The sequence below is a fragment of the Bufo gargarizans genome, chromosome 1 (assembly GCF_014858855.1).
Source record: "Bufo gargarizans isolate SCDJY-AF-19 chromosome 1, ASM1485885v1, whole genome shotgun sequence".
Lineage (NCBI taxonomy): Eukaryota > Metazoa > Chordata > Amphibia > Anura > Bufonidae > Bufo > Bufo gargarizans.
Genome location: NC_058080.1, coordinates 499,117,092 through 499,141,526, shown reverse-complemented (window position 1 = coordinate 499,141,526; position 24,435 = coordinate 499,117,092). Strand labels below are relative to the sequence as shown.

Genomic DNA, 24,435 nt, shown 5'->3' with positions numbered 1-24,435 from the left:
TAGCAATTTCATAATTTAGTGGTTTCTGCTATATCAGAGCTATTTGAAATCTATCCCTAAAAGGGTATATAATATTGAAGGTGCACATAGGGTCATTCAGAATAACTTCACACACACCCGCTACTGTGTATTTCCAAGTCTAATTCTGTCACTAAACCCATACCTGTCACCCAGCGCCTAAATACTAGGCCTCAAATTTAAATCCCTCTAAATCTCTCGTTACCGTTGTCCTGTTGTAGCTGGGAAAGTTATTTAGTGCCCGTCAAAGCACATTTTTTGTTCTGGGTTGAAGTACAATTCCCAATTTAGCAATTTCATAATTTAGTGGTTCCTGCTATATCAGAGCTATTTGAAATCTATCCCAAAAAGGGTATATAATATTGAAGGTGCACATAGGGTCATTCAGAATAACTTCACACACACCCGCTACTGTGTATTTCCAAGTCTAATTCTGTCACTAAATCCATACCGGTGACCCAGCGCCTAAATACTAGGCCTCAAATTTAATTCCCTCTAAATCTCTCGTTACCCACCGCTGTACTGTTGTTGCTGGGCAAGATATTTAGTGTCCGTCAAAGCACATTTTTTGTTCTGGGTTGAAGTACAATTCCCAATTTAGCAATTTCATAATTTAGTGGTTTCTGCTATATCAGAGCTATTTGAAATCTATCCCTAAAAGGGTATATAATATTGAAGGTGCACATAGGGTCATTCAGAATAACTTCACACACACCCGCTACTGTGTATTTCCAAGTCTAATTCTGTCACTAAATCCATACCGGTGACCCAGCGCCTAAATACTAGGCCTCAAATTTAATTCCCTCTAAATCTCTCGTTACCCACCGCTGTACTGTTGTTGCTGGGCAAGATATTTAGTGTCCGTCAAAGCACATTTTTTGTTCTGGGTTGAAGTACAATTCCCAATTTAGCAATTTCATAATTTAGTGGTTCCTGCTATATCAGAGCTATTTGAAATCTATCCCAAAAAGGGTATATAATATTGAAGGTGCACATAGGGTCATTCAGAATAACTTCACACACACCCGCTACTGTGTATTTCCAAGTCTAATTCTGTCACTAAATCCATACCGGTGACCCAGCGCCTAAATACTAGGCCTCAAATTTAATTCCCTCTAAATCTCTCGTTACCCACCGCTGTACTGTTGTTGCTGGGCAAGATATTTAGTGTCCGTCAAAGCACATTTTTTGTTCTGGGTTGAAGTACAATTCCCAATTTAGCAATTTCATAATTTAGTGGTTTCTGCTATATCAGAGCTATTTGAAATCTATCCCTAAAAGGGTATATAATATTGAAGGTGCACATAGGGTCATTCAGAATAACTTCACACACACCCGCTACTGTGTATTTCCAAGTCTAATTCTGTCACTAAATCCATACCGGTGACCCAGCGCCTAAATACTAGGCCTCAAATTTAATTCCCTCTAAATCTCTCGTTACCCACCGCTGTACTGTTGTTGCTGGGCAAGATATTTAGTGTCCGTCAAAGCACATTTTTTGTTCTGGGTTGAAGTACAATTCCCAATTTAGCAATTTCATAATTTAGTGGTTTCTGCTATATCAGAGCTATTTGAAATCTATCCCTAAAAGGGTATATAATATTGAAGGTGCACATAGGGTCATTCAGAATAACTTCACACACACCCGCTACTGTGTATTTCCAAGTCTAATTCTGTCACTAAACCCATACCTGTCACCCAGCGCCTAAATACTAGGCCTCAAATTTAAATCCCTCTAAATCTCTCGTTACCGTTGTCCTGTTGTAGCTGGGAAAGTTATTTAGTGCCCGTCAAAGCACATTTTTTGTTCTGGGTTGAAGTACAATTCCCAATTTAGCAATTTCATAATTTAGTGGTTTCTGCTATATCAGAGCTATTTGAAATCTATCCATAAAAGGGTATATAATATTGAAGGTGCACATAGGGTCATTCAGAATAACTTCACACACACCCGCTACTGTGTATTTCCAAGTCTAATTCTGTCACTAAACCCATACCTGTCACCCAGCGCCTAAATACTAGGCCTCAAATTTAAATCCCTCTAAATCTCTCGTTACCGTTGTCCTGTTGTAGCTGGGAAAGTTATTTAGTGCCCGTCAAAGCACATTTTTTGTTCTGGGTTGAAGTACAATTCCCAATTTAGCAATTTCATAATTTAGTGGTTCCTGCTATATCAGAGCTATTTGAAATCTATCCCAAAAAGGGTATATAATATTCAAGGTGCACATTGGGTCATTCAGAATAACTTCACACACACGCTTCTGTGCATTTCCAAGTCTAATTCTGTCACTAAATCCATACCGGTCACCCAGCGCCTAAATACTAGGCCTCAAATTTATATCCCGCTGAATTTGAATACAATACATTGGGCCAAATAATATATTTGTTGTTGTGGTGAACCATAACAATGAGAAAAACATCTAGTAAGGGACGCGGACGTGGACATGGTCGTGGTGGTGTTAGTGGACCCTCTGGTGCTGGGAGAGGACGTGGCCGTTCTGCCACATCCACACGTCCTAGTGTACCAACTACCTCAGGTCCCAGTAGCCGCCAGAATTTACAGCGATATATGGTGGGGCCCAATGCCGTTCTAAGGATGGTAAGGCCTGAGCAGGTACAGGCATTAGTCAATTGGGTGGCCGACAGTGGATCCAGCACGTTCACATTATCTCCCACCCAGTCTTCTGCAGAAAGCGCACAGATGGCGCCTGAAAACCAACCCCATCAGTCTGTCACATCACCCCCATGCATACCAGGGAAACTGTCTCAGCCTCAAGTTATGCAGCAGTCTCTTATGCTGTTTGAAGACTCCGCTGGCAGGGTTTCCCAAGGGCATCCACCTAGCCCTTCCCCAGCGGTGAAAGACATAGAATGCACTGACGCACAACCACTTATGTTTCCTGATGATGAGGACATGGGAATACCACCTCAGCATGTCTCTGATGATGACGAAACACAGGTGCCAACTGCTGCGTCTTTCTGCAGTGTGCAGACTGAACAGGAGGTCAGGGATCAAGACTGGGTGGAAGACGATGCAGGGGACGATGAGGTCCTAGACCCCACATGGAATGAAGGTCGTGCCACTGACTTTCACAGTTCGGAGGAAGAGGCAGTGGTGAGACCGAGCCAACAGCGTAGCAAAAGAGGGAGCAGTGGGCAAAAGCAGAACACCCGCCGCCAAGAGACTCCGCCTGCTACTGACCGCCGCCATCTGGGACCGAGCACCCCAAAGGCAGCTTCAAGGAGTTCCCTGGCATGGCACTTCTTCAAACAATGTGCTGACGACAAGACCCGAGTGGTTTGCACGCTGTGCCATCAGAGCCTGAAGCGAGGCATTAACGTTCTGAACCTGAGCACAACCTGCATGACCAGGCACCTGCATGCAAAGCATGAACTGCAGTGGAGTAAACACCTTAAAACCAAGGAAGTCACTCAGGCTCCCCCTGCTACCTCTTCTGCTGCTGCCGCCTCGGCCTCTTCCTCCGCCTCTGGAGGAACGTTGGCACCTGCCGCCCAGCAAACAGGGGATGTACCACCAACACCACCACCACCACCTCCGTCACCAAGCGTCTCAACCATGTCACACGCCAGCGTTCAGCTCTCCATCTCACAAACATTTGATAGAAAGCGTAAATTCCCACCTAGCCACCCTCGATCCCTGGCCCTGAATGCCAGCATTTCTAAACTACTGGCCTATGAAATGCTGTCATTTAGGCTGGTGGACACAGACAGCTTCAAACAGCTCATGTCGCTTGCTGTCCCACAGTATGTTGTTCCCAGCCGGCACTACTTCTCCAAGAGAGCCGTGCCTTCCCTGCACAACCAAGTATCCGATAAAATCAAGTGTGCACTGCGCAACGCCATCTGTAGCAAGGTCCACCTAACCACAGATACGTGGACCAGTAAGCACGGCCAGGGACGCTATATCTCCCTAACTGCACACTGGGTAAATGTAGTGGCAGCTGGGCCCCAGGCGGAGAGCTGTTTGGCGCACGTCCTGCCGCCGCCAAGGATCGCAGGGCAACATTCTTTGCCTCCTGTTGCCACCTCCTCCTTCTCGGCTTCCTCCTCCTCTTCTTCCACCTGCTCATCCAGTCAGCCACACACCTTCACCACCAACTTCAGCACAGCCCGGGGTAAACGTCAGCAGGCCATTCTGAAACTCATATGTTTGGGGGACAGGCCCCACACCGCACAGGAGTTGTGGCGGGGTATTGAACAACAGACCGACGAGTGGTTGCTGCCGGTGAGCCTCAAGCCCGGCCTGGTGGTGTGTGATAATGGGCGAAATCTCGTTGCAGCTCTGGGACTAGCCGGTTTGACGCACATCCCTTGCTTGGCGCATGTGCTGAATTTGGTGGTGCAGAAGTTCATTCACAACTACCCCGACATGTCAGAGCTGCTGCATAAAGTGCGGGCCGTCTGTTCGCGCTTCCGGCGTTCACATCCTGCCGCTGCTCGCCTGTCTGCGCTACAGCGTAACTTCGGCCTTCCCGCTCACCGCCTCATATGCGACGTGCCCACCAGGTGGAACTCCACCTTGCACATGCTGGACAGACTGTGCGAGCAGCAGCAGGCCATAGTGGAGTTTCAGCTGCAGCACGCACGGGTCAGTCGCACTACAGAACAGCACCACTTCACCACCAATGACTGGGCCTCCATGCGAGACCTGTGTGCCCTGTTGCGCTGTTTCGAGTACTCCACCAACATGGCCAGTGGCGATGACACCGTTATCAGCGTTACAATACCACTTCTATGTCTCCTTGAGAAAACACTTAGGGCGATGATGGAACAGGAGGTGGCCCAGGAGGAGGAGGAGGAGGATGAGGAAGAGGGGTCATTTTTAGCACTTTCAGGCCAGTCTCTTCGAAGTGACTCAGAGGGAGGTTTTTTGCAACAGCAGAGGCCAGGTACAAATGTGGCCAGCCAGGGCCCACTACTGGAGGACGAGGAGGACGAGGATGAGGAGGAGGTGGAGGAGGATGAGGATGAAGCATGGTCACAGCGGGGTGGCACCCAACGCAGCTCGGGTCCATCACTGGTGCGTGGCTGGGGGGAAAGGCAGGACGATGACGATACGCCTCCCACAGAGGACAGCTTGTCCTTACCCCTGGGCAGCCTGGCACACATGAGCGACTACATGCTGCAGTGCCTGCGCAACGACAGCAGAGTTGCCCACATTTTAACCTGTGCGGACTACTGGGTTGCCACCCTGCTGGATCCACGCTACAAAGACAATGTGCCCACCTTACTTCCTGCACTGGAGCGTGATAGGAAGATGCGCGAGTACAAGCGCACGTTGGTAGACGCGCTACTGAGAGCATTCCCAAATGTCACAGGGGAACAAGTGGAAGCCCAAGGCCAAGGCAGAGGAGGAGCAAGAGGTCGCCAAGGCAGCTGTGTCACGGCCAGCTCCTCTGAGGGCAGGGTTAGCATGGCAGAGATGTGGAAAACTTTTGTCAACACGCCACAGCTAACTGCACCACCACCTGATACGCAACGTGTTAGCAGGAGGCAACATTTCACTAACATGGTGGAACAGTACGTGTGCACACCCCTCCACGTACTGACTGATGGTTCGGCCCCATTCAACTTCTGGGTCTCTAAATTGTCCACGTGGCCAGAGCTAGCCTTTTATGCCTTGGAGGTGCTGGCCTGCCCGGCAGCCAGCGTTTTGTCTGAACGTGTATTCAGCACGGCAGGGGGCGTCATTACAGACAAACGCAGCCGCCTGTCTACAGCCAATGTGGACAAGCTGACGTTCATAAAAATGAACCAGGCATGGATCCCACAGGACCTGTCCGTCCCTTGTCCAGATTAGACATTAACTACCTCCCCATAACCATATATTATTGGACTCCAGGGCACTTCCTCATTCAATCCTATTTTTATTTTCATTTTACCATTATATTGCGAGGCTACCCAAAGTTGAATGAACCTCTCCTCTGCCTGTGTGCTAGGCCTAAATATATGCCAATGGACTGTTGCAGTGGTGGCTGACATGAAGCCTGATTCTCTGCTATGACATGCAGACTAATTCTCTGCTGACATGAAGCCAGATTGTCTGTTACGGGACCTCTCTCCTCTGCCTGGGTGCTGGGCCTAAATTTATGACAATGGACTGTTGCAGTGGTGGCTGACGTGAAGCCTGATTCTCTGCTATGACATGCAGACTGATTCTCTGCTGACATGAAGCCAGATTGTCTGTTACGGGACCTCTCTGCTCTGCCTGTGTGCTAGGCCTAAATATATGCCAATGGACTGTTGCAGTGGTGGCTGACGTGAAGCCTCATTCTCTGCTATGACATGCAGACTGATTCTCTGCTGACATGAAGCCAGATTGTCTGTTACGGGACCTCTCTGCTCTGCCTGTGTGCTAGGCCTAAATATATGCCAATGGACTGTTGCAGTGGTGGGTGACGTGAAGCCTCATTCTCTGCTATGATATGAAGACTGATTCTCTGCTGACATGAAGCCAGATCGTCTGTTACGGGACCTCTCTGCTCTGCCTGTGTGCTAGGCCTAAATATATGCCAATGGACTGTTGCAGTGGTGGGTGACGTGAAGCCTCATTCTCTGCTATGACATGCAGACTGATTCTCTGCTGTCATGAAGCCAGATTGTCTGTTACGGGACCTCTCTGCTCTGCCTGTGTGCTAGGCCTAAATATATGCCAATGGACTGTTGCAGTGGTGGGTGACGTGAAGCCTCATTCTCTGCTATGACATGCAGACTGATTCTCTGCTGACATGAAGCCAGATCGTCTGTTACGGGACCTCTCTGCTCTGCCTGTGTGCTAGGCCTAAATATATGCCAATGGACTGTTGCAGTGGTGGGTGACGTGAAGCCTCATTCTCTGCTATGACATGCAGACTGATTCTCTGCTGTCATGAAGCCAGATTGTCTGTTACGGGACCTCTCTGCTCTGCCTGTGTGCTAGGCCTAAATATATGCCAATGGACTGTTGCAGTGGTGGGTGACGTGAAGCCTCATTCTCTGCTATGACATGCAGACTGATTCTCTGCTGACATGAAGCCAGATTCTCTGTTACGGGACCTCTCTCCTCTGCCTGTGTGTGTGCTGGGCCTAAATATATGCCAATGGACTGTTGCAGTGGTGGCTGACGTGAAGCCTCATTCTCTGCTATGACATGCAGACTAATTCTCTGCTGACATGAAGACAGATTCTCTGTTACGGGACCTCTCTCCTCTGCCTGGGTGCTGGGCCTAAATATATGCCAATGGACTGTTGCAGTGGTGGCTGACGTGAAGCCTCATTCTCTGCTATGACATGCAGACTGATTCTCTGCTGACATGAAGCCAGATTGTCTGTTACGGGACCTCTCTCCTCTGCCTGGGTGCTGGGTAGTGTTGAGCGCGAATATTCGAAAAGCAAATTTTTTTCGCGAATATCGCAACTTCGCGATTTCGCGAATATTTCGAATATAGTGCTATATATTCGTAAAAACGAATATTCGTTTTTTGTTTCCCCCCCCCCCCACAAAATTACAGTACACATATAATTGATTGTTTCCCAAAGGTCCAACAGCTCAGATCTTACTCACATTGCCTAGAAAGTGATTGAGGCGCGAATCTTCGTAAGGCGATTTTATTAGCGCACATGCGAATATCGGCACGTCCCAGAACAGAGGCAAAGGGCTTTGCATTCATACATTAGTGAATTGAGTTGCGAATCTTCGTAAGGCGATTTTATTAGCGCACATGCGAATATCTACACTTGTCCCAGAACAGAGGCAAAGGGCTTTGCATTCATACATTAGTGATTGAATTGAGCTGCGAATCTTCGTAAGGCGATTTTATTAACGCAAATGCAAATATCTACACTTGTCCCCAGAACAGAGAGGCAAAGGCCTGTGCATTCATATAGTATAGCACCATATTCGCGAATACGTAGAACTTCGTAAAATTCGATTTACGAATATTCGTATTTTTTATTTTACTTTCCACCTTACAGATTACATTGATCTGTACTCTGTCAACTACTGTCATCACCCCCCACTGTATCTCGATTGATTCCCAAAAGTCTCACATTCCCTAGAAAGTGATTGAGGTGCGAATCTTCGTAAGGCGATTTTATTAGCGCACATGCGAATATCTACACTTGTCCCAGAACAGAGGCAAAGGGCATTGCATTCATACATTAGTGATTGAATTGAGTTGCGAATCTTCGTAAGGCGATTTCATTAGCGCACATGTGAATTTTGCATAGCATATGTATTATGCGATGCGAAAATTCGAATTATCGCATATGCGAAATAATAACGAATTTGAATAATCGCGAATATTTTACGAATATTCTTTCGAATATTCACAAAATTTCGCGAATTCGAATATGGGACATGCCGCTCAACACTAGTGCTGGGCCTAAATTTATGACAATGGACTGTTGCAGTGGTGGGTGACGTGAAGCCTGATTCTCTGCTATGACATGCAGACTGATTCTCTGCTGACATGAAGCCAGATTCTCTGTTACGGGACCTCTCTCCTCTGCCTGTGTGTGTGCTGGGCCTAAATATATGCCAATGGACTGTTGCAGTGGTGGCTGACGTGAAGCCTCATTCTCTGCTATGACATGCAGACTGATTCTCTGCTGACATGAAGCCAGATTCTCTGTTACGGGACCTCTCTCCTCTGCCTGTGTGTGTGCTGGGCCTAAATATATGCCAATGGACTGTTGCAGTGGTGGCTGACGTGAAGCCTCATTCTCTGCTATGACATGCAGACTAATTCTCTGCTGACATGAAGACAGATTCTCTGTTACGGGACCTCCCTCCTCTGCCTGGGTGCTGGGCCTAAATATATGCCAATGGACTGTTGCAGTGGTGGCTGACGTGAAGCCTCATTCTCTGCTATGACATGCAGACTAATTCTCTGCTGACATGAAGACAGATTCTCTGTTACGGGACCTCCCTCCTCTGCCTGGGTGCTGGGCCTAAATATATGCCAATGGACTGTTGCAGTGGTGGCTGACGTGAAGCCTCATTCTCTGCTATGACATGCAGACTAATTCTCTGCTGACATGAAGACAGATTCTCTGTTACGGGACCTCTCTCCTCTGCCTGGGTGCCGGGGCCTAAATATCTGAGAATGGACTGTTCCAGTGGTGGGTGACGGGAAGCCAGATTCTCTGCTATGGAACCTCTCTCCAATTGATTTTGGTTAATTTTTATTTATTTAATTTTTATTTTAATTCATTTCCCTATCCACATTTGTTTGCAGGGGATTTACCTACATGTTGCTGCCTTTTGCAGCCCTCTAGCTCTTTCCTGGGCTGTTTTACAGCCTTTTTAGTGCCGAAAAGTTCGGGTCCCCATTGACTTCAATGGGGTTCGGGTTCGGGACGAAGTTCGGATCGGGTTCGGATCCCGAACCCGAACATTTCCGGGATGTTCGGCCGAACTTCTCGAACCCGAACATCCAGGTGTTCGCTCAACTCTAGTAAAAAGGTATACAAACAGCCCTTGCCCTGCACGATGCAGTGCTAGGCACAGTTGCATGTTCCGCTGCTGAACTCAGAGGGGCTGAATGGACACAAGAAGGGCCCTGGAAGAAGGGCTTATGTCCGCATTCAGCTCCAAATGCGGACAGCCCTTTTAAACCAAATCCGACCTAAATAAAATTTAAAGAAATTCACTCATCTCTTTTCTGAGAGGATTTGTGTCCATTGTTCTTGTAGAATTGCTTCAATGCAGCTGTGTGAATGCTTAGAAGTAGTGTTGATCGGGTGCTCGACCGAGTCAATGGGAGAACCCGAGCATTAAACCAGGTACCCCCTGCTCTGAAGCAAATGTCCGAAATTGTTGGTAACACCACCCAAATGGTTCTGTAACAGCATGGGGAGGATGTATGGATGCATCTTGGATTTGCTGGTCGCTGCTGGGAACTATGTTGTCCAAATAGTACGCCACTTTTTCAGACTGACAATAATACGCACAAAACCAAGGGGAAAAAAACAGATTTTAGAGGAAAAATTAATAGAAAACATTCTTTCCTGAATATTAATTTGCATATAAAGTGCATGTGCTGCCAAAAATTACATGGAAGAGACATTCCAATACACCCTTAGTTACACATAAAGGAGGGCATCATACACACCCTTTAAAAATTATGATTGCTGGCCTGCTGGTGACCCTCAAACATTAGGAGCAAGGGCCTGCTGATCTGACCATCTAAAACATTATGGGCGGTGGCCTGCTGCTGCTTTGGTGACTTTAGCTAATCTGGGGCCGATGGCACGTCCCCGTGACAGCGACGATCCATTCGGATGTCTGGCCTATCAACTTTCGATGTAATTTTGTCATCTCAAAACCATTGTAAACTACGGGTAACGGGTAGTGATGAGCGGGAGGTACCATATTCGATTTCGCCATATTTCGCAAATATTCGATTGAATATTCGTGTTATATTTGTCGAAATCGAATATTCGTAATTTTCTCAATTATCGCGAATAATATGCGATTTATTTAATCGCGTATTGCAATTTTTTTCTTTTAATAGTATAAGGCAACGGTATTTTACGAAATTTTGTAATATTGCTCTAACTTCGTCTTTTAGACTTTGACAAATATTCTAAAAGACGAAGTTAGAGCAATATTACAAAATTTTGTAAAATACACATATAGATTGTAATTTAGCTAATATAGTGCTATAATTATTATTTTTTGCCTCTTCTGAACTTAAGTTTTGTAAAATATGTACACTGTTAAAAAAATTACTATAGCATTATATTAGCTAAATTACAGTCTATATGTGTATTTTACGAAATTTCGTAATATTGCTCTAACTTCGTCTTTTAGAATATTCGTCATATTCTAAAAGACGAAGTTAGAGCAATATTACGAATATTCTAAAAGACGAAGTTATAGCAATATTAAGAATATACGTAAAAAGTTGAAATCGCAATTCGATTATTATAACTTTAATTAATCGAATTGCGATTTCAACTTGGACCTGTTTTACTATGGTTGCTGCTATATTCCATATTCGTTAATTCTAGCCTAATATGGAATATAGCAGTGCTAAGTTGAAATCGCAATGCGATTACTTCGAGTTATATTAATCGCATTGCGATTTCAACTTGGACCTGGTTTACTATGGTTGGCTTCAATGGCTTGGTAGAATTAGCGAATATGACGAATGTATTCGTCATATTCCACAAAACGAATATACGAATGTATTCGTCATATTCCACAAAACAAAGATATTCTCCATCTTCGTTTTAGCTACCTATTCATCAACTTCGCGAATTCTAGCAATCATATAGGAAAGTTGACTATAGAGACAGCCAAGTTTAATTCGCTATGCGATTATATTACTTAGCTTTTTTTTTATAAATAGAATAATTATAATAATTATCAGGTATTATAATTATTCTATTTATTTTTTAAAAAAGCTAAGTAATATAATCGCATAGCGAATTAAACTTAGCTGTCTCTAGAGTCAACTTTCCTATATGATTGCTAGAATTCGCAAAGTTGATGAATAGGTAGCTAAAACGAAGATGGAGAATATCTTTGTTTTGTGGAATATGACGAATACATTTGTATATTTGTTTTGTGGAATATGACGAATACATTCATAATATTCGCTAATTCTACCAAGCCATTGAAGCCAACCATAGTAAACCAGGTCCAAGTTGAAATCGCAATGCGATTAATATAACTCGAAGTAATTGCATGGCGATTTCAACTTAGTAATGCTATATTCCATGCTCATGGAGCGTCCCCATCACCATGGGAACGTCTCCATATACTAGAATGTACTGTCGGATTTGAGAATTACGCTGAAATCGCAATTCGATTATTTCAAGTTATAATATTCGAATTGCGATTTCAACGTAAACACTGCTATATTCCATATTCGTTAATTCTAGCCTAATATGGAATATAGCAGTGTTAAGTTGAAATCGCAATTCGATTATTATAACTTGAAATAATCGAATTGCGATTTCAATGTAATTCTCAAATCCGACAGTACATTCTAGTATATAGAGACGTTCCCATGGTGATGGGAACGCTCCATGAGCACGGAAGTCGGCAGAAGCTGCAACGGGCACTGACTGGAGCATTCAAAAAATTAAAAAAAAAGAATATTCGATTTCGCGAATATATAGCACTATATTCTAAATATTCGCGAAATCTCGAAATCGCGATATTCGAGAAAAAAATTTGCAATTCGAATATTCGCACTCAACACTAGTAACAGGGAATCAGTGTTTGATTCCGGAGAGGGAGCCTGAGAAAAGGCTACCACATTCAAGGAAGACAAGCAGGTGGCGCACAAATCACACACTCTCGTGGAGGTAGTGACGATAAATAACAATACAGGACTCTTAAGATGCCCTGTTATTGGAATGATTAAAAAAAAACTACAGGGAATGTACTGCAGTATTTTGGATAAGGAAACGTTATACAGGAGAGGCCCTGCTGCCCTTGTTGACTAGATAACTTCTACCTGATCGCACGTCCCCGTGACGTCCACGATCCATTTGCATATCTTCCCTATTAACTTTCGATGTAACAGTCAGCTCAAAACCATTGTAACTACGGGTAACGGGGAATCAGTAATTCCGGAGAGGGAGACTGAGAAACGGCTACGGCTACCACATCCAAGCAAGGCAGCATGCGCGCAAATGACCTATTATGTACAATTAGCTGAGGGCCGGCAGGCGAGCTGACCCTTTAAAAGATTTGAGTTGCGGGCGTGCTGTTGAGCTGAGGTGGAACAGACAAACCCAACTTGATTTTAAAGCTGCATTAATCTGCAGGTGACCGTCATACTGTCACGGCCTATGATGTACGCCGTGACACTGTTGCCACGCTTGCTGTTACTGTTTTGGCATGTTGTGGCAATGTCAGGGGCTTTGCTGTGTGCGCCATTAATGGCTGGCCACGCATGCTGTTGTCTGCGGCAACCCGTTGCCTTTTGCTGGTGTGTGCAATTCCCCTTTAAGTAGTGTCTCCCTGTTGTGTGGTGTGTGTGGGGTTAATACTTTGGCTGGAGCAAGGTGATGAGTTGGGTGTGGTCCCAGGTCTCCTTATATACTCTTGCTTGGAGACTGAGATCAAGTTTTGGTTTGTATGTCAAACTATACGTTACCACCGGCAACAGCATGCGTGGCAACCATGTCACGGCATTCACCCAGAAGGTTGCCATGGGCAACCACAAGTGTGGCAACATTGTCACAGCGCAAACCAAAGGCCGTGACACATACAGCTCTACAGATTTGTTTACATCTGCATCTATCTCAACAATCTGTAGCCTCAGTCTTTTATCCAGACTCTGTCATTGTGCCACTATGTGGCCTCCTCATGCTACCATCTCCACTTTATGTCACCTTACCACAAATTTTTGTCACCACGCTGCTTCTTAAAAGGCCTTCAACTGATCACCAGGCCCAGACGCTGCGCTGGGACAGGGAAGTGGATGTGGTTGCTGTTGGTGCTTGCAAAGGTCCAGGTGCAGGGTGGGAGGCATCCAGGCCTGCATCTTGGACAGGGGATTAGCCAGCACATAACACAGGGAAAGAGAAGTCAGTGGTGTGACCCGCAGACACAGATTGTGGACCCAGGCATTCGGCCCACCTATTAGGGTGCTTTGATGCCATGTGGCAGATCATGCTTTTGGTGGTGAGGTTGCTAGTGTTCATGCCCCAGCTCATTTTGGTGTGGCACAGGTTGCAAACTACTATTCTTTTGTCGTCCACACTTTCCTTAAAAAAGCGCCATACTGCCGAACACCTACCCCTTGGCAAGGGAGATTTATGCAAGGGGGTGCTCCGTGGAACAGTTGCGGGCCTGTTCGGTTGTTCCCGCCTTCTACCTTTTGACACCACACGGCCTCTTCCAGCCTTTTGCAGTGCTGCAGATCCCTCCCCCTATGTACTGCTGTCCTCGCTCGGCTTGTTGCCACCTTACCAGGTTGGGTCAGTGACTTCGTCGTCCAGCACCTCCTCTTCCACTTCCTCACTCTGATCATCCTCCTGATTTGTTGACCTCACCACAACCTCAGTGATTGACAACTGTGTGTCCTCTTCCTCAACCTCTTGAGACAGTAATTGCGGTTTAGTCATTGGCAACTGTGTCTCATCATCATCCACCTCATTAAACACTAATTGCCGTTCCCCAGCGAACTGTTCTTGTGACTCTGGATGCTCAACAGGTTGGGAATCGGGGCACAAGATCTCAGGTCCCTCTTCAAGTGTGCTTGGCGAGAGGGCCAAATCAATTAATGATGATGAAAAGAGGTCCCCAGAATATCCGAGTGTGGGATCACTGTTTGGCCAGACTTTAAATGGTGGGAGGAAGGAGGATCAGGGTGAGGATTGTGAGGATCAGAGTCATTGCTACTGAGACTGGACTTGGTTGAAAACAGGGTGGTGCTTAACCTACTGAATGCACTATCTGCTACAATCCAACCGACCACCTGCTCGCACTGGGCTGACTTCAAGAGTGGTATCCTGCGCCACCCTGCAAACTGGGACATGAAGCTAGGTATCTTAGATGACTGTTTTTCTTGTGCTATGGCAGCAGGCACAGTTTCAAAGCGCCCTGGGCCACGGCCTCTGCGTGCTCCATCAGCATCACGGCCACTTCACCATCCTTTAATGCTCGCCTTTTTCATATTAAATGTTTTACATGCATGCCTGACACACAAGATGTGGCATGGATGTCACAGTTCACAGCAAGCACATTATATAGGAAAAATATAATAATACATAATAATATAATACGTAAAAGTATGGAAAAAGAAAAATAGATTTAACTTATATTTTTACTATCTCTTGTCCTGACACAAACACCCTATTGCAGCACAGATGTGACAATTCACTGCAGACACCGTTGAAAGGCAAAATGTAAATAAATTATGGAAAAAATATATTTGTTGTCACTAATGTTTTTCCCAATATCTGGGCCTGACACAGACGCTATTGCAGCATAGATGTGACAAATCACTGCAGGTGCAGTACGCCAGTCCTGCAGGGTGAGCTATTATGAGGTCACAGGGTACAGTTAACAGACCGAGGGTTGTTATTGGTACTCACAGTTTTTAATATACCCTGGGCAGGCGTACAGCAGTGATGGAGAGGCTGGCACATAGATCCTCTGGGGCACTCTCTGGGTGTAGGGACCAGGCCTGGTCGTAGGTGAGGTGCCCTGGGTGTTGTAGGTTTAGTGTGCCGGTGGCAAGATCCCTTATAGTTCGTGATGTCAGTGCCGGTAACGGTGGCACACCGATTTATTGTAGGAATAATTGAGGTACACACAGTTGTAGTGAACCAGAACTCCTTTTTACTGAACAGTTCAACTATATACAGGCTTCAGTTAGTTCCACATGCAAAATCTTGGCAACAGGCAGGCTTCACAAAAATGGCAGGCAAAGTCTTTGCAAGATACTCAGAGGGAATAAACACTCACAGATCAGGCTGTACTTTCTTCAGATCCTGTCTGGCTTTCTCCAAGGCCCGTATGTCCTATAGCTGGCTTTATCCTTGGGTAGGGAAACCTTCCTCTGGTATAAATCCTCTTGCTGTAAATATCCTTCTGCCCTTCAGCCTTCTACTTGGCTGGTTAAGACTGTCTCTGCTCTGTACTTGGCAAGATGCAGGGTACTTCAGGAGGCAACCTCTTCTCCTGGGTGCAAGCTAGAAACCTGGGCTATCTAGCTGCATGTTAGAAGCTGAACTTCAGGTGCTCTCTAGCTAAAGTGCACACAGGCTTCTAACTACTCACTCCAACTATCTCTCCCTGAACTGGACCTGACTATATATATTAGGGGGTTCCCTCGCTCCCTCTACTGCCTAGGAGGAGGAACTACACCCCTAACAGGCCTGGTACACTGGAGATAACATGACAACATACACTTCAGCCCCCCTAGCTGAAACACCCTTAATGACCAGGCCACTTTTTACACTTCTGCACTACACTACTTTCACCGTTTATTACTCGGTCATGCAACTTATCACCCAAATGAATTTTACCTCCTTTTCTTCTCACTAATAGAGCTTTCATTTGGTGGTATTTCATTGCTGATGACATTTTTACTTATTTTGTTATTATTTGAAATTTAAAGATTTTTTTGCAAAAATATGACATTTTTCACTTTCAGTTGTAAAATTTTGCAAAATAAACGACATCTATATATAAATTTTTCACTAAATTTATTGTTCTACATGTCTTTGATAAAAAAATATGTTTGGGTAAAAAAAAATGGTTTGGGTAAAAGTTATAGCGTTTACAAACTATGGTACAAAAATGTGAATTTCCGCTTTTTGAAGCAGCTCTGACTTTCTGAGCACCTGTCATGTTTCCTGAGGTTCTACAATGCCCAGACAGTACAAATTCCCCACAAATGACCTCATTTCGGAAAGTAGACACCCTAAGGTATTCACTGATGGGCATAGTGAGTTCATAGAACTTTTTATTTTTTGTCACAAGTTAGCGGAAAATGATGATTTCTTTTTTTCTTTTTTTTTTCTTACAAAGTCTCATATTCCACTAAATTTCTTGGCAAATGACAACTTTTCCCATTTTTTTTTATACAAAGTTGGCATTTGACCAAGATATTTATCTCACCCAGCATGGGTATATGTAAAATGACACCCCAAGACACATTGCCCAACTTCTCCTGAGTACGGCGATACCAGATGTGTGACACTTTTTTGCCGCCTAGATGGGCAAAGGGGCCCACATTCCAAAGAGCACCTTTAGGATTTCACATGCCATTTTTTACAGATTTTGATTTCACACTACTTCGCACACATTAGGGCCCCTAAATTGCCAGGGCAGTATAACTACCCCACAAGTGACCCCATTTTGGAAAGAAGACACCCCAAGGTATTCCGTGAGGGGCATGGCGAGTTCCAAGAATTTTTTATTTTTTGTCACAAGTTAGTGGAATATGAGACTTTGTAAGAAAAAAATAAATGTGAAAAATCATCATTTTCCGCTAACTTGTGACAAAAAATAAAAAATTCTAGGAACTCGCCATGCCTCTCACGGAATAGCTTGGGGTGTCTGCTTTCCAAAATGGGGTCACTTGTGGGGTAGGTATACTGCCCTGGCATTCTAGGGGCCCTAATGTGTGGTAAGTAGTTTGAAATCAAAATGTGTAAAAAATGACCTGTGAAATCCTAAAGGTGCTCTTTGGAATGTGTGCCCCTTTGCCCACCTAGGCGGCAAAAAAGTGTCACACATGTGGTATCGCCGTACTCATGAGAAGTTGGGGAATGTGTTTTGGGGTGTCATTTTACATATACCCATGCTGGGTGAGAGAAATATCTTGGTCAAATGCCAACTTGGGACAAAAATTTCAATCTTTCATGGACTCAATATGCCCCTTACGGAATACCTTGGGGTGTCTTCTTTCCAAAATGGGGTCACATGTGGGGTATTTATACTGCCCTGGCATTTTAGGGTCCCTAAAGCATGAGAAGAAGTCTGGAATATAAATGTCTAAAAAAATTTACGCATTTGGATTCCGTGAGGGGTATGGTGAGTTCATGTGAGATTTTATTTTTTGACACAATTTAGTGGAATATGAGACTTTGTAAGAAAAAATAAAAATAAAAATTCCGCTAACTTGGGCCAAAAAAAATGTCTGAATGGAGCCTTACAGGGGGGTGATCAATGACAGGGGGGTGATCAGGGAGTCTATATGGGGTGATCACCCCCCTGTCATTGATCACCCCCCTGTAAGGCTTCATTCAGACGTCCGTATGTGTTTTGCGGATCCGATCCATGTATCCGTGGATCCGTAAAAATCATACGGACGTCTGAATGGAGCCCTACAGGGGGGTTATCAATGACAGGGGGGTGATCAGGGAGTCTATATGGGTGATCACCCCCCTGTCATTGATCACCCCCCTGTAAGGCTCCATTCAGACGTCCGTATGTGTTTTGCGGATCCGATCCATGTACCCGTGGATCCGTAAAAATCATACGGACGTCTGAATGGAGCCTTACAGGGGGGTGATCAATGACAGGGGGGTGATCAGGGAGTCTATATGGGGTGATCAGGGGTTCATAAGGGGTTAATAAGTGACAGGGGGGGTGTAGTGTAGTTTAGTGGTGTTTGGTGCTACTTTACTGAGCTTCCTGTGTCCTCTGGTGGTCGATCCAAGCAAAAGGGACCACCAGAGGACCAGGTAGCAGGTATATTAGACGCTGTTATCAAAACAGCGTCTAATATAGCTGTTAGGGGTTAAAAAAATCGCATCTCCAACCTGCCAGCGAACGATCGCCGCTGGCAGGCTGGAGATCCACTCGCTTACCTTCCGTTCCTGTGAACGCGCGCGCCTGTGTGCGCGCATTCACAGGAAATCTCGCCTCTCGCGAGATGATGCACGGATGCGTCCAGGAGGAATGAATCGACCGCCTCCAGGGGACGCATCCGTGCGTTAGGCGGTCTGGAAGCGGTTAAAATGCAATACAAAATACCATGACCATGTTCCACAAAAGGTGGTGAACAATGTGACCCAATTAAACCTTGTGTAGTGCCCACATTTGCGTAGTGGGACACTACACGGGGACCGTTTATAGGAAAATTATGAATAAATTATGGCAAAAATAGATTTGTTGTCACTAATATTTTTCCCAATATCTGGTCCTGACACACAAACGCTATTGCAGCACACATGTGACAATTCACTGCAGGGACTGTTTATAGGAAAATTATGAATAAATTATGTAATAATATATTTGTTGTCACTAATATTTTTCCTAATGTCTGGGCCTGACACACAGACGCTATTGCATCACAGATTTGACAATTCACTGCAGGGACCAAAACGAGGATGACAGGGAAATTTATAAGATAAGGCAGAGAGGCCAATCGAGTTATAAGAGCTTCTAAAGCACAGGCAGAAGAGAAATTATCTCAGTCAGTGAAAAAAGGTGATAAGACATTCTTCCGATACATAAATGAAAAAAGGAAACTAAAACAAGGAATTACCAAATTAAAAACAAAAGAAGGAAGGTATATGGAAGAAGATAAAGAACTAGCTGACTGCCTCAATGAATACTTCTGTTCAGTTTTTACAAAGGAAAATGAAGGAAAAGGACCTCAGTTAGGGAGGAAGACTAATTAATCTTTTGATGCATGTGTCTTTACAGAGGAAGTCAGTTGTCTAAAATTAATACAAATAAGTCACAGAGGCCTGATGGAATACACCCAAAGCTATTAAAAGAGCTTAGGGGTAAATTAGCAAAACCAATTAACACATTTATTTTACCAATCACTGGCAACAGGAGTCGTCCCAGAAGATTGGAAATTAGCAAATGTTGTGCCCATTCACAAGAAAGGTAGTAGGGAGGAATCGGGCAACTATAGGCCAGTTAGCCTGACATAAATAGTGGAGAAATTAATGGAAACCATATTTAAGGAGAGGATGTAGAACATCTAAAATCCCATGGATTGAAAGCTGAAAAACAGCATGGGTTTACTTCAGGGAGATCATGTGAAACTAATCTTATTGATTTTTTTGATTGGGTGACTAAAATAATAGATGGCGGAGGTGCAGTAGACACCGCTTCTCTAGACTTTAGTAAGGCTTTTGACACTGTCCCACATAGAAGGCTTATCAATAAATTGCATTCTTTGAGCTTGGACTCCCATATTGTTGAATGGATTAGGCAGTGGCTGAGGGACAGACAACAGAGGGTTGTAGTCAATGGAGTATATTCAGACTATGGTCTTGTTACCAGTGGGGTACCTCAGGGATCTGTTCTGGGACCCATATTGTTTAATATCCTTATCAGCGAAATTGCAGAAGGCCTCGATGGTAAGGTGTGTCTTTTTGCTGATGATACAAAGATTTGTAACAGGGTTGATGTTCCTGGAGGGATACACCAAATGGAAAAGGATTTAGGAAAACTAGAGTAATGGTAAAAATCTGGCAACTAAAATTTTATGTTGATAAGTGCAAGATAATGCACCTGGGGTGTAAAAACCCAAGAGCAGAATATAAAATCAGTGATACAGTCCTAACCTCAGTATCTGAGGAAAGGGATTTAGGGGTCATTATTTCAGAAGACTTAAAGGTAGGCAGACAATGTCATAGAGCAGCAGGAAATGCTAGCAGAATGCTTGGGTGTATAGGGAGAGGAATTACCTGTAGAAAGAGGGAGGTGCTCATGCCGCTCTACTAGTACTAGTGAGACCTAATTTGGAGTACTGTGCGTAGTACTGGAGACCATATCTCCAGAAGGATATTGATACTTTGGAGAGAGTTCAGAGAAGAGCTACTAAACTGGTACATGGATTGCAGGATAAAACTTACCAGGAAAGATTAAAGGACCTTAACATGTATAGCTTGGAAGAAAGACGAGACAGAGGGGATATGATAGAAACTTTTAAATACATAAAGGGAATCAACAAGGTAAAAGAGGAGAAAATATTTAAAAGAAGAAAAACTGCTACAAGAGGACATAGTTTTAAATTAGAGGGGCAAAGTTTTAAAAGTAATATCAGGAAGTATTACTTTACTGAGAAAGTAGTGGATGCATGGAATAGCCTTCCTGCAGAAGTGGTAGCTGCAAATACAGTAAAGGAGTTTAAGCATGCATGGGATAGGCATAAGGCCATCCTTCATATAAGATAGGGCCAGGGTCTATTCATAGTATTCAGTATATTGGGCAGACTAGATGGACCAAATGGTTCTTATCTGCCGACACATTCTATGTTTCTATGTTTCTATGGACTGTTTATAGGAAAAATGTGGATAAATTATGGAAAAAATATTATTGTTGTCACTAATATTTTTCCCAATATCTGGGCCTGACACACACACGCTATTGCAGCACAGATGTGACAATTCACTGCAGGGACTGTTTATAGGAAAAATGTGGATAAATTATGGAAAAAATATAATTATTTTCAATAATATTCTTCCGATCTCTGCCCTGGCACACAGAAGGTATTGCTGAAGAGATGTCACAAGTCACTGCAGGCACCCTCTATAGATAAAAAATCGCAAAGTATGGAGAAAAAAAAAAAAATCTAAGATTGCAACATTAAATTGCTGCCACCACACACAATAGTCCTTAAAATATCTTTTGGGTCTTTGAAACGTTTTAAAATTAAATAAATTGTGATCACAAACTCTCTACACTATCTGTCCCTTCCTAAGCCCAGCTTTCCCTGACTTGCAATGAGCCGAACCCACGTCATCGACGCGTTGCGTCCAGCCAATCACTGTAATGCCAGTAGCCAACATGGCTACTGGCATTACAGTGATTGCAGTACTTACCTGCATGTTTATTGGCTGCTTAGCATCCGCGAAACGTGCGGAGAGGAGACTCGTGCATGGCGCTCGAGCACATCCGTTACTCGGCCAAGTACCGCCATGTGCCGAGCATAGCGATGCTCAAGCCGTACAGGTATTCGGCCAAGCATACTCACTCAACACTAGTTAGAAGTACTGCTTTTCCATAAAATTGAGTGATCACTTACAAGAACATATATTTTATTTTAATTAATCCTCATTTAACGTATTGCTTCAATTGTTAATATTTTACAACTTTTTTATTAAATGTGTCGGGCTCATATTTCATGTCTGTCCGTTTATAAAAGCTTTTATGAGTATTTATGTGAACAATTAAACTGAGTGACATAATTCATTATCTTTTACAGTGTTTTTACTTGGGAACACAGCTATGATGAGTACAGGTAATGCAATTTTTAATAGAGATTTGTCAATGAAAATTGAGACTTGTCGCTCGTGTGTGAGAAGAGTATTTACATATTCAAGAATCCTAGGATTGACTGTTGGGGCAATTGTCAAATGCGTACACTTAATATTTCTTGAAAATGAAAAATTTGATTGTCAAAGCACTATGTTGATGATGCTATATATCATATTATATACAGTATTATAATGGCTCAAAAATTTAAATGTCCTATCAATCACATACAGTATAAACATGTCCTACTCCTGTGATGGCTAACCTCCAGCACTCCAGCTGTAGGATAACTACAACTCCCAAGATGCACACTTGCTTTGCGGTCCCCAATGCACGGCTGCTGCGAAGGATCCAGACCCATTCAAGTTGATCCGTCCACACCGCAAAAAAAAGAACATTCAAGTGAATGGGTCTGACCCACTGTTTGAGAGCCGTAATACAGGCCACAGCCGGCAATGGCCGTGTGCATGAGGCCTAACCGATGAAAATAACTGAAGTGTGAACTTGGCCTTACTAAAAAAATAACCTGGGATAAATGCACAGAGCCTCTTAAAGGAATTTTCTGGTTTGCATCAAGAACCTTTAAAATAATCATGGATGAAGGTAGCTGTAATTTTGTAACATATTTCCTTTATTTTTATTCTTCCTATCTTCTGGGCTGTTGTCCATGCAGCTTTTTCTTATTTCCTGTGATGGGATGTCCATGGACGTGTCAAAGCAGCAACAGTGCCAGTGATAGGGGAGTGTCTATGTAACTAGCTGGATGGCAGAAACTATAAACTAGCTGGACATTTTTAGGGGTAGTGCTGGAGCTTTAGAAGAGAAGGGTGAAGGGCATTGTGGGTTTGGTTGAATACAACAACAGGAAGTGCTACATACAGGATGGCAACAAAACGTGATTTGGTTATATGGTGAAAACTGAAAAAGCATAAGGCAGGGGTCCACCACCAATGAGACCTGGTGAGAGCTCATTGGGAAGAGGTTAGGTTAAGAAATTGGCATTGGGGACGGGGGGAGGGTGCTGTTTCAGTTTTCGCCTCAGGCAGCAGGGAGGTTAGGTGCACCCGTGAGCATAGGGATAATGTACATGAGGTAAACAACTACATGAGCATATCTGTTAAAAACTTTTAGTAATCTTGGCAAATCTAGGGATGTCTGGATCCCTAAAACAGTAATTTACACCAGCTAGCCGCTGACATAGATTCTGTTGTTATTTTCACCAGTTTCCTGACATAAGTAATATTACATTTGTCAGGCCACATAGGCTGTCCCACTCCTGCCCACATTCTGCTCACTTGAAAAGTTGGAGGCATATATTAAAACAGCAGAAAGTCACACATTTTGATGTGTTGGCATACTTTTCTGTTATAGGAATGTAATTATTTCCTTCTATTGACTTTGTTAGGGTAAACCCCTACTTCTATAATCTGCTGGGGTCCAAATCAGATAAAGGTACGAGTACTCGGAAAAGATAAATGACACAGGCTCAAGGTTGTATCAGAATGATCTCTCTCATCTTTATTGGGCGGATACAAAATATTTATACCCATTTTTTAGAACTCAAGCCAACACAGATATCGTCATTTTACGTAAGCATCGCGTGATTAATAATAATAACTTTTTGATGTTTGCAAGTCAAGCACATTTAATTAGAAATACCTTATCCTATCCTTGAGTTGTTCATCCTTGAGAAGTATCTAGAACCAGTTGTACTCCCAGAACATCAGACACACATAGTTCTGAGAACTAAAGTAATTAACTTTGTTTGTCTTAAGTACACACAGTTCACAATTCTCCATTCTGACCTCAAATAAACCAGCAAAGTAAAACGGAATCCAGGATACAAAATGAAGGTGCAATCCCTTACAACTTCAACAGGAAAAGTTCATCGGCATGCTCTGTGACTTATTACATGCTAAAAGGACAGCCAGCATTAAAAAACGAAAGCACAAAGTGCTTTTTAGATAGTGGGGGTGTCACGTTCAGCAGTACCGAGGAGTGAATAAAGAGCATATTACTATACAACAGCTTATCCATAGGAGCAGCTTTATTTACATAAGACAAAACAACTAAAGCATCTCTGTGTTTTGGGGAGACCCCCTTCCGCAGAACGTACAACAAACTTCTACATACCTTCATTTACAGTATTCTAATACATTCGTCTTCTTTCACACATTTTCCCCATAAGCCGGAACTCACCTGTCAGAATATATTAAGACAAATATAAAATATCAACATCAAGTACCCAACATTTTTCTTAATTAACTTTATATTCTGTCTTTATTAACTCTCTTTGACCTCATTTAACCCATTGGGCACCAGTGATGAAACAAATGATGAAACATATAGGTCCCCTGCTCTATTGGGAGTCACTTTTAGCAAGTCTGGGTTACTATGAATTCATGCAAGGAAGTGTTTCAATAGACTATGTTTCTGGTAACCCTGTTTAATATTGTGTCTGTGGGTAATCAACCTTTCCTTTAAACATGTTACCAGAAACATAGAGGGTCATTTATTAAGACCGGCGTTTTAGACACCAGCCTTAATAACCTCTATTTCCGGCGGTGGATCCGCCTACATAACTTCAACGTATCCAGCGCCGGTCTAAAATTAAGACAGACGCAGGCGCCCGCTCCGCTCAGCTAATCATGGTATAGCACCTTGTTACATTGTATCTACGTGCTATGCCGGCCTTTAGGCAATCTCAGGGGACACTG

General features: G+C 43.8%; 1 protein-coding gene across 1 annotated transcript in view; it reads left to right on the top strand.

Annotated features, from left to right (window-relative positions):
• The window catches only part of LOC122923918 (immunoglobulin superfamily member 1-like), a 332,379-nt gene that overhangs the window by 56,175 nt on the left and 251,769 nt on the right, over positions 1 to 24,435 (top strand). Inside the window, exon 3 of the mRNA XM_044274802.1 lies at positions 21,669 to 21,704. Coding sequence (XP_044130737.1) covers positions 21,669 to 21,704 — 36 coding nt within the window. The remainder of the gene's footprint in view (positions 1 to 21,668; positions 21,705 to 24,435) is intronic.